Here is a 15,288-nt window from a genome sequence, read left to right on the forward strand (position 1 = left end):
CATCGAAGACATAAGAAAATCCACTTATTAGCAGCAGGGGCTGAGGCTGGCTGGATGCCCAGAGGAAGTGTATGAGGGAGAACAGAGACGCTGAATAATCTGACGTCATGTGCAAACAGAGACTGTGACAACCACCAGACGCTCTGAGCAGGACCGCAGACGTGGGGAGAAGGCAGGTGGTGGTGGGGAGAGGAGCAGAGAGAAGCCCATACTCGGATGCAGCTCAGCTGTGCCCCTGGCAACCCTGGGACGGAGATCCAGGCAGGTTCCTGGGGGCGCCCAGAGCCACGTGCCCTCTGGGCCGTCACTCACTTCCGCCAGGCTTCGGGGTAAACCCTCAGGGATCCAGGCCCACGGGCTCAGAAGGTGCGCAAATGCAGAACCAGACTCAGGTCAAATTTATCTGTTGCTGTCTTCAAGCAAATAAGAGAACTGATTTGCTTAAGTGAGGTAATATTTATTGACCACCCCTGATGTACTAGGTACTCACGAAAACCATTTCATTTCATTGTCCCGTTCATTCTGTGACTTGGGTGCTGTAGAAACTGAAGATCAGAGAGGTTAAGTAAGTTGTCCAAAGTCTCACTTTTGCTGCTCACAGAGGCAACCGCTCTCTGGCGCCTGCTCTTAGCTTCCTGGGACCCCCTTTCCCCCCACTGCCAAGGACACCCTTATGGTGACAACCTCCCCTCCTCCTTCCTTCCTTATGCTGTCCGCGTCTCATTACAACTAAGAGAATGCTGCTAAAACTCTCATTTCTGCACACGTGTATTTGTGCAGGGTAATTGGCTTATTTGTGTTTTACGGACTCTGAACTTAACAGATGCTGCACTTTATCTGTGGGCATCCGGAAGACGAGGCTACACGTCCGGCCAACCAGGAGGAGGAGGAGTGAACAGCAGGGAGGCTTCGGGACCAGTTCTGCCGATGGAGAGCTGATGTTGGGCTCTCCACAGGGCCTGAAGGTGGTCCTGGCAACCTGCAAGGTCACTGCCACCACCTCCCTCCACGCCCTCACCTGCCGCCTCCAGGGCCCCCAGAGGCCGGCCAAGGCGTCCACCTCAGCAGCTCCACTAGTTTTCCTTTTACACGGTCGGGGGAAGGGTTCTGAATAGTCTCTGCCCCTGATGGAGAACTGGGGTTTATGGGTTCTCATTCCCACACTCCGCTGCTTTGTCCCCTGTCCTTGAGAGAACACTTCTCAGCTCAGGTGAGTGCTAGGGACTCGGGAGAACACACCTTCCTCACGCAGCCTGCCTGTTTCAGAGCTAAGGGATCGAGAGAACCCCCGTACCAGGTGGACCCACCATCGCCCGCTCCGCACTTCTGCCATGGCGTCCAATCAAATCCTCAGAAATCCAGGCCCACGGGCTCGGAATTGGTGAAGATGCAGAACCAGACTCGGGTCAAATCTGTTTCCTGGCATCTTCAAGAAAACAAGAGAACTTATCAAAGAAAGTTCGTATTTACTGGCCACCCATGCAGTGCCTACTCATGTGAACCATCATGTTTCACCCTTTGCTTTATTCTGTGAGATGGGCACTGTGGGAAGATCAGAGCAGTTAACTAAGCTGCCAAAGTCTCCTCATTGCCTCACAGAGGAGAGGTTCAGGCCGTGTCTCTGGAGCCACAGACCTCGTTTGTCCCGTCGCACCAGGCTGCGACCTAGTGAAGGGGTGTTGCTCATGGGACTGCTTGGGGAGGAAATTTTTTCATTTATCTTCAGCTAGAGTGGGAGGGAGAGAGGGAGAGAGAAACATCGACATGAGAGAGACACATTGACTGGTTGCCTCTCACGTGACCCCGTCCAGGGCCAGGGACTGAACCACACACAATCGAGGTGCACACCCTTGACCGGGATTAAACCCGAGAGTCTTTGGTCTGCGGGCCGATGCTCTAACCACTGAGCCAAACCGGCCAAGGCAGAAGGTCTCTTTGTAACACAACAACCTGGTTATGAAAGCCAGGATCTTTGAGTTCCATAACATGGTATGTCGTTAGAGCTGGATGTAATAAAACTAAAATAATTCCATAATGCTCATTATTCAATAGCTTGGACAAGATTATTCTGGTCTACCTCCCATGTGCTGGGAAAATATAGGTAGTCATAGTCACTGTGGTTGTGCACACACACACACACACACACACACACCCCCCTCCAGCTACCTTCCCACGCCCATCAAATTCCGCTGCCTCAGGGCAAGTATCTCATGCCCACCAGGGCCAGATTTTACATCCTCTGATTTGAGTTTTAAAGACAGAGATTTACATAGGATTACAGTCTTTTTCTTTGGTTGTGGTTACTTCCAATCTCCATTGTCTGAATCCTAGCCATGGGATAAATTGAATCTTTTTCTAACATAGAATATATTACTCTTGAAATAGTAGGAAATGTTGATAATTGCCTTTTATTGGACTCACAAATAATTTATAAGCTGGTCCGGTTTGAAAAAAATATATATATATATCATAGTCTTTTATATCTGTGGCCTCTTCCTGGAGGCTAGAAGCAGCCTCTAAAAATAGCTGACTGTGCAGGAATGGGCTGAGCACTCCTCCTGGTGGCCGTTGCGCAGGATTGCAGGCTCAGTACATGCACCCGAAGCTGCAGACGCAGCATTTGAATAATTCTTTCTCCCCTAAGTACACAGAGAAATCTGATTTATTCTTCACAGTCAAGTCTGCATTACAGAGCACTTCTCCCTGTAAAGTCCATCAGCTTTGAGGATAAGTAAATGATTAATTCCGCATATGCATTATTATGCAGCAGACACTTCTCGGAGGTAGTAACGGCTTCTGCGGTCTTCCAAATATCAGGGAAGCTGAGTGTTTCCTTTCCTTAAGAAAATACTAGGAAAAAATACAAATTGACCTTTACATAAGCAGGAGAGCTGATTACTGAGGGGATTAACAAGACACAAATGTGTGTGGAGCGGGGGAAGTTGAGCATCCTGCCTCTCCTGACGAGCTGTGGTAGGCAGCATCCCAGAGGGCCCTCCACAGGGCGATAGGCAGGAACACCGGGAGCCCGTGTGTCCCAGCCTCCCTTGCAACGGGGAGCTGTGGAATGAGTTCTGGCCAATGGGATGTGATACAGCACTTCTAGGCCTTGCCCCTAAAGCATCCCTAGTGGTTTTTCACTCTCGGCCTCTGTATGTGCACCAATGGCAACAAAATAGTCCAAGGTGCCAGGCTCACACAAAGGAAGGGAGCCAGTTCCATAAGTCATCACTCCAAGGACACTCACCCAGGAGAGCTTCCTGGTTCCCATCAAACTGTGATGTGAGCAAGAAATAAACATAGATGCTCAGCCACTGAGAATGAGAGCTGTTTGTTTCAACAGCCAGCATTAATTACCCTGACTGTTGAAGCAAGTCACTTCACCCCTCTGAGCCACCGTTTCCTCGACTGAAAATAAAGATGATGTATGAAGATTTAATGAAATGATGAACGTGAAAACATTTGGCACAGACTCGGGGCTCGATAAATGCTGGTTAAAAAGCAATTGTGTCTCACAGAAGCTATATTTTCATCCTGAAAGGGTATTTTTATTGTTATCACACAGGCTTCTATTGCAAGAAAAAAAAAAAAACTCCAACTGGCAAACCAAATGGGGATTTTATTGGCTCCAGGAGCTAGACACTCCAAGTGCAGATAAAGCCTTAGGGCTGGTTTAATTCTTCCACAAGCTCAAGGACCCAGGTTCTCAATGTTTCCACTGTTCTGCTGCCTGGTAGCATCATTCTAAACCTCTCTCCCCTAATAATCAAAGACAGCTGACGGCTTTGTGACTGCCTGTTCCTGGTCTGCTTTGAGAACAAGAGGAAACCTCATCCCAGCATTCTAATAGGGAGTGTTCTGCTTCTTCTGATTGGACCGGCTTAGATCACATGCTCACCCTTGAACCAATCACCTTGTTGAGGTGGAGATCATATGCTGATGTCCTGCCAATCAAAACCCAAACCTGGACTTAGTGGTGGGCTCAGCGTTCCTTGTTCCTTAAATTACACAGGCTTTGGGGGAAGAATAAGAGCACGCTTTTTTTTTTTTTTTTTTTTTTTTTTTAAGAATGCTTTTAAGCAGGAGAAAGAGGGAGCAGGAGAAAATAAAGCCTCAATAGGCTACTGAAGTGTACACTACAATTGGTATGTCTGTTTTTCTGTGGAGAGAAAGAACAAGTTTCAGGGACAGATGATAAATGTTATGCTGTGATCATTCAGAGTGACCACCCAGCCTTTCAGAAATCGGTACGTTAACTGGACATTACAGTGCTCAATGTCCTAACACCTAACAGTGAGTTGCCTAAAATATCCCCAGAAACTGACTTCTTGAACTATACTCAGATATTGACCTTCTGTCTCTCCTACAGTATTTAAAAAAAAAAAAAGTGTTCTAAGAATAATGTAGTTTCTTGCTCTTCTTTTTTCTTTTCCTCTCTTACTTCTTTGTACTTCCCTTTGCTTTTGTGCAAGTATTTAGAAAGCACAAGATGCTACACGAATGGGAGGGACTGTTCTTTTCACTCGCCCTTCCTGTGCCTGAAGTGAATCACAGGGCGCTCGACTATAAAACGAATGCGCTGGTTTTTAAGCGGACGGCGTAGGTACCTGGATGACAGCTGGTCTTCTGATGAGTCGCCTGGAGGGTGGTGTTCCCCTCCCAGTGCCGCAGCTGCAGGCAGATTGTATTGCTCACACCTCAGTTTCACCCAAAAGAGGACAGTGGCTTGATGGACACATCATGCATCTGATTTGATTCCCAATCCCCCTGCAAGGTTTAAAAAAAAAACAAAAAACCTGAACCTATGCTCCAAAACAAAGATTTGTCTTTTCAAATGACATATCTTGGGACCTGAAGATGATTGTCGATGGAGAATTCCAAAAGTATTCTGAATAAATGGCGAGGAGGGAGCACTTGGGAGGTACGTGAGTTTTACGTGTGTGTAGTAGAAGGGAATTATACTCTTTCTCTGCAACAAAGACCATGTGCTTTCTGGCCTCATTGAATCACCTTGAAGCTGAATTCCCTGGACGGCGGCTAAATCTGAACTCCTCGCCTTCCGTCTAGGCCTTGAGCCCCCTCCGTGCTGCTGGCGTCTCCTTAGGGCCCTTTCCTGCCCGTACGCCCTGCACTGCTGCTGGGCCAGAGCTCTCTCTGCCCCCGGGATGCCAGGACCCCTCCGGACTGTGGTTCGGCTCAGGCCCCTGCCTTTCCTGAGCGGCCCTCCCCCTGCCCTCATCTCACACTTTCACACCTCACTCATGACCCCGCTCCCCAGTCTGCTCCTCTGAGAAGGACTGTGTGCCCTGGCTGGTGCACTCAGTGGTTAGAGCGCCAGCCTGCACACCAAAGGGTTTTGGGTTTGATTCCCGGTCAAGGGCATGTACCTGGGTTGCAGGTTCAATCCCCAGCCCCGGTCAGGGCACATGTGGGAGGCAACCGGTCAGTCAATGTGTCTCTTTCATAGACATATCTCTCTCCCTCTCTGCCCCCCACTTCCACTCTCTCTAAAGAAATTAATGGGGAAAATAGTCTCAGGTGAGGATTAAAATAATAAGAAGAAGAAAGACTTTGTTGCTCTCTTTTAAAAAAAATCTTGGGTCTTTAAAAAAAAGGTCTATTATAGCACTTACTTGTTCTCTTGCAGTGTTTTTATTTATCACCGGTGCTCGGCCTCGGAGAGACTGCCCACAGACCCATCCTTCACCCTGGCCTGCGGCTTCTGCGTGGCAGGTCATCCGCCCCTGCGGGCTCAGGCTCGTGGGGCTGGCTCTGCCGGTGTGACCGATGGGGGCACAGGAAGGACACTGAAGGGTGAGAGGAGGGGGAAGCCAGGGTATTTCCTCCCTTCTCGAGAAGCCTTGGAAAGTATATGTGCCAGTAGTCGTTTCTCTCTTGGGGGTTCTAGTTTCCTCTGAGTGATTCCAGCTGCTGGGTCCTCCTCTTTGTCCCCCAGCCTCGCGGCTCCCACTGTTGCTGATTCTGGGTTTCCTGACAGTCCCCACTTTGGTCCCTGAGCTCTGCCACCACAGATATCACCAGTTCTCTGTAGTAAGTCCCCTCTGTTGTCAAGTGCCTAGAGTTCTGCTTTTCTAATTGGCCCCTGACGGACACCTCCGCTCATCCCCGGATCCAGCAGTTGAGAATAGTTGGATAAACAGACAACTGTGTTTACCGCTCGTACATAGACTTTTTTATTTCCACTTTCTAAGATGCGTTCATGGCCCTTCCTATGAATCTCTTTCCTTCTCTGCCCAAAATACCTGTGGTCGAGCCCTGTCCACTCTTCTGCTGGATTCCAACCCCAAGGCCCCCGCTGACGCTGGCCCACTCGCGGTCTGGCACGGCACCCTCGTCCCACGCAGACGGTGACGGCATCGGACTGGAGCGAGCGCAGCAAGCTCAGAACACTCGCAGGATCCCCAGTCCAGGCCGTTGGCCGGGACCCGCCGCACGATGGGGGAAGGTTCATTATCGTTCCCCCTTCGGGTCTGACGTGTGGCTTAGGCCCGAGCCAGGCCCATTGACAGCTATTCCCGGAGCGAGTAATTTGCAGATAAAAGGAAGATTCACATTTGTGGCCAGAGTGGAAGATCTGAGTATTAGCCGGGCTGCTAAAATGCTCCCCTGTGCACGAGGCCGGCACACGGCGGATGGTCTCCTCAGTCTGCCCGAAGCATTGTTTCATTTCCGTGGTCCGGAGGCCCAATGACTACATCTGGAAGGGATCCAGGAATGGCCAGAGGTTGAAGCTTCTGCCATAGTGAAGCGGGTGGTGAGCCCATCCTTCTGCCCCTTCCTGCCCCTCACATCTCTCACGTCACCTTGACCCCTCGTGGGCAGAGCTGCCCACAAGGCCGGCTGGCGACTGAGAAGCAGCTCAGCACTGACGTGAGACAAGGAGAACAGGAGGTAAGAAACCCTCACCTGAAAGGCAGCACGTTTAGTGAGGAGATATTTGCTGCAGGCCTCGCGCTGAGCTAAGATGAAGACAAGGATGAGTAAGGACCACTTCCCGCCCTCCAAGCCCCCTCTGTCCGCTTGTGGGAGACAGACCCAGGGCAGAGGGCCCAGCAGAGGCTCCGTGCGTGGGCCACACACAGCCTTTAAGGATGCAAGCTCCGGGTGAGGAAGGCCAGGGGTTGCCCCAGCCCACACGCTTCCCAGCTGCTGACCAACCTGCGTGAGCTCCCTGAGCCTCCACTTTCTCGTGTGTAAGGGGAGTCAGTGCCTCCCTCGCAGCTGTATAAACCGAGTTCACGCACAGAAAGTTCTCCAGCCTCATCTGATGCGAAGTGAGCCCGAGGACACCGGTGTTGTCATGACGAGCACCCCGGGAGGCGGCAGGGAGGCTCCTCCAGTCTCTGTGGGCCCTAGACATTGCAGGGAGGAGTTAGGGCTGGGAAGGAAGACCACAGGGCGGGGGGGGGGGATGCCCCTTGGGGACCCCAGCTGACAGCCTGCTGCGTGGCAGCTGGGAAGCCCGTTTGGCAGACCCCGGGGCAGTGATGAGTCCACAGAGGCCTCAGAGGTGCTATCACATGGGGATAAGCAGGACCAGTCGGGCAGTCCCAGCTGGGTTATGGGGTGAATGGCGAGGAAACTGGGGAACAGAGGACAGAGCGAAGCACCCTGCCTGTGCGCATTGGGAAAGACCGACGTCAGCATCACCTGCACCAGATCTGGAAGGTTAAGGGGGTGCATGGGGGGTGGCAGGTGTGCCGGGGACAGCAGAGGAATCGGAGTAAGCAAATATCCGGGGGTGGGGGGGATAGCACTGTGAGCCCAGGATGAAGAAACTCAGCACAGCAGATGGGTGGGGCCGAGAGACAGCCCCGCGGCTGCAGGAGCTCCGGGGCCATGTCTGAAGATGCTGTGTGTCCTAGAGAAGGCTCTGGAGCCCCCTGAGGCATTACAGGGTGAGGGAGGTTCATAATGTCAGATTGGTCTTGGGGAAGATTGTTCAGGTGAGAAGGCTCTTTTCGTGAGAGGTGGGAGATTCGAAGCAGGGCCTCCATAAGCCTACACCTACACCTTCTATAGGGGGGATGGAGAGAAGCCAATTGATTGAAGAGCTGTTTTTTGAGTAGTCTAGTCATTACCTAAGGTGAAATTAGACTGTCAGCCCCTTGATGGTAATGACTGTACCTCTTTTGTGCCAGAGAATATCGAGTGCCTACCACAGGAAGGGGCAGAGTGAATGTTTTCTGAGGTCACTGAATGAGACACCATCAGGTGCATCTGAGACGTGCAGGGTGGATGGGAGTCAGGCATGTTCAAGGCTCCTGCACGGGAAACTGGGTGAACTGGATGCTACTTGAGTAGGTTCAGGGGATCAGGCCACTGGGTCAGTTCTGGTCTTACTGAGTGTGAGGTGCCCATGGAACACACACGTGAGCAGTCCAGCAAGTTGTTGGATCCATGAACCAACAAACAGAACAGTGCCTAGCTCAACCTGATGCATAGATGCTAAGTAAGTATGTGTTGGGTGAAAAAATGAGTGAATGGGTCTATAATTCAGGAATGACTCCTTAACCACCTTCTGCAATGCCGGGCCCCTGGTCCATTCACTCTTGGTTATTTTTCTTCACAGCACTTATGGGTATGAGTAATCACTCAATGTTCACCTGTTCAAGGCTGACTCCCAGACAATGGCACCCATGATGGTGAGGATAGGGGCGTTCCGTTTTTCCTGCATGTCTTGGCCCAACCCAACACTAGTAGGGATTAGGTTAACATTTGTTGAATGACTTCAGGGCTAGAGATAGGGATGTGGTCACGGACAGGATGTAGGTGGAGGCCAAGAGGAAGTCTGGGTCGTGGTGAGCTGGGTGACCAGATCACGCATGGAGTTTCCAGGTTCAAAGTTCCTCGTTTGTAACACCCTTTAAACTTTGCTATTTCTTCTCGTCTTCTACACGCCGTACCCCCAAGTTCTCGTTCTGATCCAATCCTTTCAAGTCCTTCTCTGAGCTGCTGCTCTCTCATCCATAACATGGGGCTTTATCACGTGCCCTGCCTCCTTTACAAGGTGGCTATGACCGTCCAATGAGCTCATTTAATTCCACAGATGTTGTCACAGGTGGTTAGATGCCACGGTGACGAATGCCTGTGAATAAGCACACTGACGATGCGCGGCTCGAGCTGGCTTGAAGCAGCATCCTCGGGGAGGACAGGGACATCCTTCCACCTGCTCTGCAAACAGTGGGCAACAAGGTCTCTTTGCCACATGTCATTGCCTTCCCAGGAGCCCTTTATTTTGATGACAAAAGACTCTCATCATGCAACCTGAACAAGGCCCAGGAGCTGGTCCCGTCCAACACTCTCATTCAGAATTGACTGAGATCCTTCACAAGGGGCCATGGTGGTGGGGCCTGGCCACATCCCAGCTCCCTGCGAGCTGTCTCGCCAGCTCTTGGCAGGCGGAGCCTGAGCTGCTGGCCACTCTGATAACGCAGCTGGTGAGCTGGGGAAAGAGACGCAGAAGCAGAGAAGGGTGTATGACCAGTGGGGCTGCTGTCGGGAAGACAAAGGGTCAGAAACAGCAACTCCTGAAAGCAGACCAAGCTTTTTAGAATTTTCATTCCACTCAAGGGTCTACTTGGGGGGTCTTTGCACACGCCGCCCTCTCCCCTGAACTGCCCCATCTTGGATGACTTTAGGACCAAGATCAAGCCTTGTTCCCACGGTGCAGCCTCTCTCCACCCCCGGGCAGAGAAGACGCTCCTGCTCCACGCAGAGGGACGAGCGCAGAGATCCGGCCTCGCTGCACGCGTAGCAGGTGTCAGGCACTACGCGCCATGCTTCGGATACCTTCTGTCATCTCATGCACAGGACCATCTGCAGGGCTGAGTTTGCTGGCCCCATCTTACAAATCAGGAAGCTGAAAGTCAAAGACACAAGTCACTTGGGTAAAGGAACAGCCAGTAAAGGGTGGAACTGGATTGGTCAAAAATCAAATACAGAGTGTCCCCACAGCACTCGCTCCGTTTCTCACAGAGAGCTGATTGTGTGGGTTTAGATGTGTCTGTCCACAGATCGGTGCCTCTGGGCAAGTCCCCTCTCGTCCATCTCCCTGCCCATCCCGGCTCTACGCAGAGTAGGTCTGGAGTCCTCTGACCAAAGGGCCCAGGCCCGCTCAGACCCTGCATGTCCCCCACGTCCTCAGGTTCTTGGTAACAGGCTGTTCAAAGGAGAGCACCTTGCCTTGCCATGTTTGCTTAGCATCCTTCCAGAAAAGCTCTTACTAAATCATGATATACCATTAAGATGATTACTTAGAGGCCTGGTTGGTGTGGCTCAGTGGATTGAGTGTTGTCCCAGGGACTGAGAGGTCCCGGTCTGACTCCGGTCAGGGCACATGCCTGGGCTGCAGGCTCCATCCCCCGTAGGCGTGCAGGAGGCAGCCGATCGATGTTTCTATCTCTCTCCCTTCCTCTCTCTCTAAAAACTTAATAAAAACATATTTTTTAAAAAAATTTAAAGATGATTACTTAGATGAGCAAAACACTGAGATGTAAGCTTCCTTCAAGGCAAAAGATAAACAAGCTCTTTTCACAGACTTGTAAAAAAGCAGCAGACCCTTTCTTGAACCCACATAATTTTACCTTTAAATAATTTATCTTTATCTTGTATACCTTGTCATAATCATCCCACATGTCTTCACTGTTTACCCACCCCTTCCCGCCTTCCCATCACCCTGTCCGCCACATGTCTATTGTCTTCTCTCTTAAGCACCCTGTTTCACTGGGCTGTGTATGGTCCACTCCCTCCGGCCCCTCTGGGACAGCATGGGATGGAGGAAGGAGCAGTACATTGGGGTGGGGCAGAGTCCACATGGAGAATCAGGCTTTGACTTTCCGGAGCCTCCTGTTCTTCACGGGTCAGCTAGGGATCCATCTCTTATCCCACCATATTGTCAGAGGAACCGAAGGGAACGTGTGCAAACGGTGGAGCTCATTACACAATAGGCCCTCAATAAATTTAAGTCCCTCTCTCCTCTCTTCCTTTTCAAAGTAGTCAGGATATAAATTATACATAAATAAATTACACGTTACACTGGAAATCCTCAGAGATGATTAATGTAACCAATAATAATTTTAATATTAATAGTAGGGGACTCCAGCAGCGCCATCCTAATTCTGACCATCAATCCACCCGCTCCAACGTTGTCATCCTGGAACATATAATGCCGCACGTTTACCCTAGAAAGAGGTGAGTGTGCAGGACTTCCCATTTTCAGATATTTTTTAAATCCTTTTGTACATCGGAGTCTTCTGCTACAAACCATGACTGATGGTGCAATGTGTACGCAATACGTTTGCCAAGAAATGACAGACTGTGACATGAATGGAAACCCCAGAAAGCTACAAGCAGCATCTGAGACGGGAAGTGAGGTTTCAGAGCATCAAGAATATGCTGGAAACACGGATTTCTACTGTGCATGCCAAGGAATGGACAGGCCCTTCCTGGAGGATGAACCCCATCACCCCCAAGACCAGCAGAAGCAAACTGAGGTAGGGGCTTGGAAGACGGACATGTCTGAAAGGGTTTGAGCCTAACTCTAACCCAGGTATCTCTGCTAGGCTTTCTCACTGACTTCTTTCAAAATTGAGTTGGGGTGAAAATCCTTCGAAGAAGCCTCATGCTCTGAGTCTGAGTGCATTGCTCCGCACTTCTCTAAGATCAGACGCCAGAGAGGTGTGCGCTTGGCCCTGGAGCCGGGCCGCTGGCATCGGCGTGTCTGCTCTTCCACCTGCGGCCGTGCCCCCCTGAATCTGTGACTCAGCTCCTGTGCGCCTCAGTCTCCTCACCCGGAAAATGAGGATCAAAAGAAGGACTAAATAAGGTGATGTTTACAAGGTCCGGGGCACAGTTCCTGGATGGCAGTGGACACTCAGTCAGGCATTTCTGTGTCCATGATGAAAGGCAGGTCACAGAGCGTCACCCTGGCCTGAACGAGCAGCAAGCCACAAGGCACCGGGTGGGTGCACAGGCTCCCGTACTTCTGTAGTGAATGCCTTATTCCTAAGTACAGTGAGGTCTCCCTAAACTTAGGTCAAAGCCCCAATTTCACATCCGGAACCCTCCCCACAATGTCTGCACTCTGTACCTGCCTCCTCTGCCTCCACCCTGCCGCGGACGCATGCATACGTTCTCCATGTACCAGCTGGGTGCAAGGACGTGCTACTCATGGGACGGGGACCTACAAGCCAATGGGGATCATGGGGAAGTAAAACACCGCTGCTCATTTGTGCTTCCAAGTGCAGCAAGGGCGTTTGGACTCTGACACGGCACTGTTAACGGAGGAGAAGAGGGAGAAGGGAGAGAGGAACTGAACTTTTGGTGCCTGTGTGGTGCTAACCATTGTAGAGATTTTCACATGACACATTAAGCCAACACTGCCAGCCCCGCTATCTAGTTTTACGGATGAGGAACGTACATCTCAGAGGGGGTCGTCGACATTCCCAAGGCCAACAACTAGTGAGGAGACTGAGTTTAGCACTTAGAGGGTCATAAGGTAATAACAGGGAATCGTATAGGGGCCCAAGCCTACTTTGCAAGACACCCCTAAGCGCTAACTAATAATTAGAGCCTGTTGCATCCTATGACCCACCACTGAAATTTGTCCTGAACCAACCTGAAAGCTCAGAGTTCCTGGTCCTGCCTGGTCCAGGGAGACCTACTCCAACCCCCTGAGCGTTTGTAGGTTGGGCGGAAGCCACCAGGGGGAGCCCTTGCATTAAGAGCAAAGGGAATTGGACAGCCCAGTGATAGGCTGGGGCGGGGCTCTGCATTCTCAGGAGAGCTTTTGCAGGAGTCATCACATTGCTTACAAATGTATCCGAGACATCCTTGCCTTAGACTAGGGCGAGGACCGGGTGTGAGGGAAAGTGGCAGGTGCCTTTGGCCTGTCCCTCGTTTAGCTTGGAGCAGTGGACTCCACTCTGATTGTGAGCAAAGCCCACAAGGCAGCGTGGATCTAATGTGAGACATGAAATCATTGGAGTGGGGTGTGCTGGCCATTGATTTTTTAAAAATAAATGGCACATCAGGGCCCAGAAAAGGAGAGAAAGCATCATTGTGATCACACACACAGTCAGAGTGATTATTTTTTTCAGGAATTTTTATTTTAATGTGTGTGTGTGTGGGTCTGTACTGAGCTATGATGTAAAAGCTCTGTCTTATTGCAAGTCATCGATTATCAAAACACACTGACCGAAAAAGCTTATTTAAAATCCAGGTTCCGAGGTCCTAGACCCAAACAACAGCCTCATGTTGAAGCCTGTGTTGCCAGCAGACTCCCTGGCAGCTGCGGTGATGCGCCCGGCGTGGGAACCACCGGTCAGGGGGAAGGGGCACACGGTGGGCTTTCCTCACCGGCCCTCCGCCTCCTCTCCTCTGCGCAGGGCAGGAGATGCTCTGCACTTCCTGCGCTTGGCCCTAACAAAGCATGAACGTCTCACAGGGGCGACCTGCTGTGCCAGCTTCCAACCCCAGGACAGGTGTGAGCTCTTGGAGAGCTAGGAACTGAGGATAGAGTTTCCAGTACCAGCGCTGTCAGAACAACAAACAAACCCAAATCACTTTGGAGTCAGCCAGACCTGGGTTCAAATCCTTATGCTTCTATTTTTTACCTGTGTGACCATGGGCGGGTTATTATAGGATCTCTCTGAGCCTCAGTTTCCTCATCTTTTAAATGGGTGTAACAGCTCTTCCCCGGGCTATGCTAAGATTTCAGTAGAATAATGTATCCCAATGCTTAGATAGTGCCTGGCCAAACACAGCAGCTCCCTTTCTGGCCTGCAGGAAATCTCCCTATGAACCGGGGCACGCTCTGTCCCCTTTGTAGCCATCCTCATGGGCGGGGATAGGCCAAGGCTGTTGCTGATGAAGATTACATTGTCCAACGGAGTGTTATGTACCAACAAGAGCCCTGCCATCCTCATTCCTCACTGACTCCCCCGCCTCGCACAAAGTGAACTCCGCTGGAGGGTGCCTGCTGGAGAGAACTGGGGAGACACTCTTGCCAGGAAGAGCCGGGCTCAGCTGGACTTTGAGGGGCCTCCCTTCCCCCCTGCAGGTGCCTGGTCCGGGGAAGCTTGGCGATGCAGGCGTCTGCATACCGCCCTGGCCTCGGGAAAGCTCCAGCCCGGAGAGGGGGAGGAGCCGCCTTCCAGGTGGGGCAGGTGCGGAGCCTGGACTCAGGTGTGTCCCAGGCCCAGAGAAGCGAATGCTTTCTGGCCGGTGCAGGCATCACAGAGGGCTCCCTTGGCCTCAGGATCCAGCTCTGGGAAGCTGGGCTCGTCTCCCAGACTCCGCCTCAGAGGACTACCATGGAGGGGGTAAGGCGTGTGGGTTTGGTTGTCGCTTTCTCTGTGTCTGTCACACCTGGTCTGGTTCCTCCCAGCAGGGAGCTGGGGAAAGGCTGCCCCTGCGCCCACCTCCTGGAGAGGAACAAACACCTCCTGTGTGAGTGCAGCGCAGCTCATGCCGGCCTCACTCCCGGGGAGATGGCCTGAAGCCGGGTGGTACTGTGTCCTGCGCCACCGCAGAGGGTAGAGGGTAAGGGGACAAGGGGCCCTCAGCAATGGTGACATGCGGGACCCCAGCTCTCATCCCACCAGCTAGGTTTCTAAGCGAGTGCCCCAGCCGGGTCTAAGAGCCTGTTAACTTCCTTTTGCCCCTGTGGACTGTCTCCTCCCGGGGGTCAGTGGGCGCCCTGGGCAGAGGGCATAAGGCAGGGCTGTGCAGTGATGTTTGTGCCTTTTCGTGGGCTCTGCTCTTCAGTGTGTGTCCTGAGGCAGGGGGCTGTCTGCCTGAGCCCCGGGCTCCCGGCTGCTGAAGGAGGATTACCAGCAGGTTTCATTCAAGGTCTTTTCTGTAACATTGCTGAGATGCCGTGGGAACTTAACTCCTGCTTATATCAATTAGCCTATGATAAAATGTGTTGTTCACAAGGACGGTGTTTCCTTTAAAGTTACAGAACCTGTCCATTAGTGTACTACTGGAATAGCTCGCTTGTGAGATTATCCCAGGTGCTCGTGAAAATGGAAATGGCCCGTGGAAAAGGGCCCAGCACAAAGCCGGGGGGTGGAAGCCCCTTCTCCTTGGACGGCAGCAGGCTATTTGCTCAGTCGGAGAATTCTTTCGCCTGACCGACCACATCTTGCTTTCCCTTCAGATTTCTTCCTCTTCTATTCCTCTCTTCCATAAATCAGTTTCTTTCCCAGGAGGACAGGGGTGTGTTTTGCTTCCATCTTTTCTTTATTACGCGTTTGGAATTGA

The 15,288-nt window shown here is 51.6% G+C and overlaps 1 protein-coding gene across 1 annotated transcript in view; it reads left to right on the forward strand.

Annotated features, from left to right (window-relative positions):
- Positions 1-14,108: 14,108 nt before the first annotated feature.
- Positions 14,109-15,288, forward strand: part of FYB2 (FYN binding protein 2) — a 105,826-nt gene continuing 104,646 nt past the window's right edge. Inside the window, exon 1 of the mRNA XM_036256792.1 lies at positions 14,109-14,345. Coding sequence (XP_036112685.1) covers positions 14,109-14,345 — 237 coding nt within the window. The remainder of the gene's footprint in view (positions 14,346-15,288) is intronic.

The sequence above is a fragment of the Molossus molossus genome, unplaced genomic scaffold (assembly GCF_014108415.1).
Source record: "Molossus molossus isolate mMolMol1 unplaced genomic scaffold, mMolMol1.p scaffold_m16_p_12, whole genome shotgun sequence".
In the NCBI taxonomy this organism is placed as follows: Eukaryota; Metazoa; Chordata; class Mammalia; order Chiroptera; family Molossidae; genus Molossus; species Molossus molossus.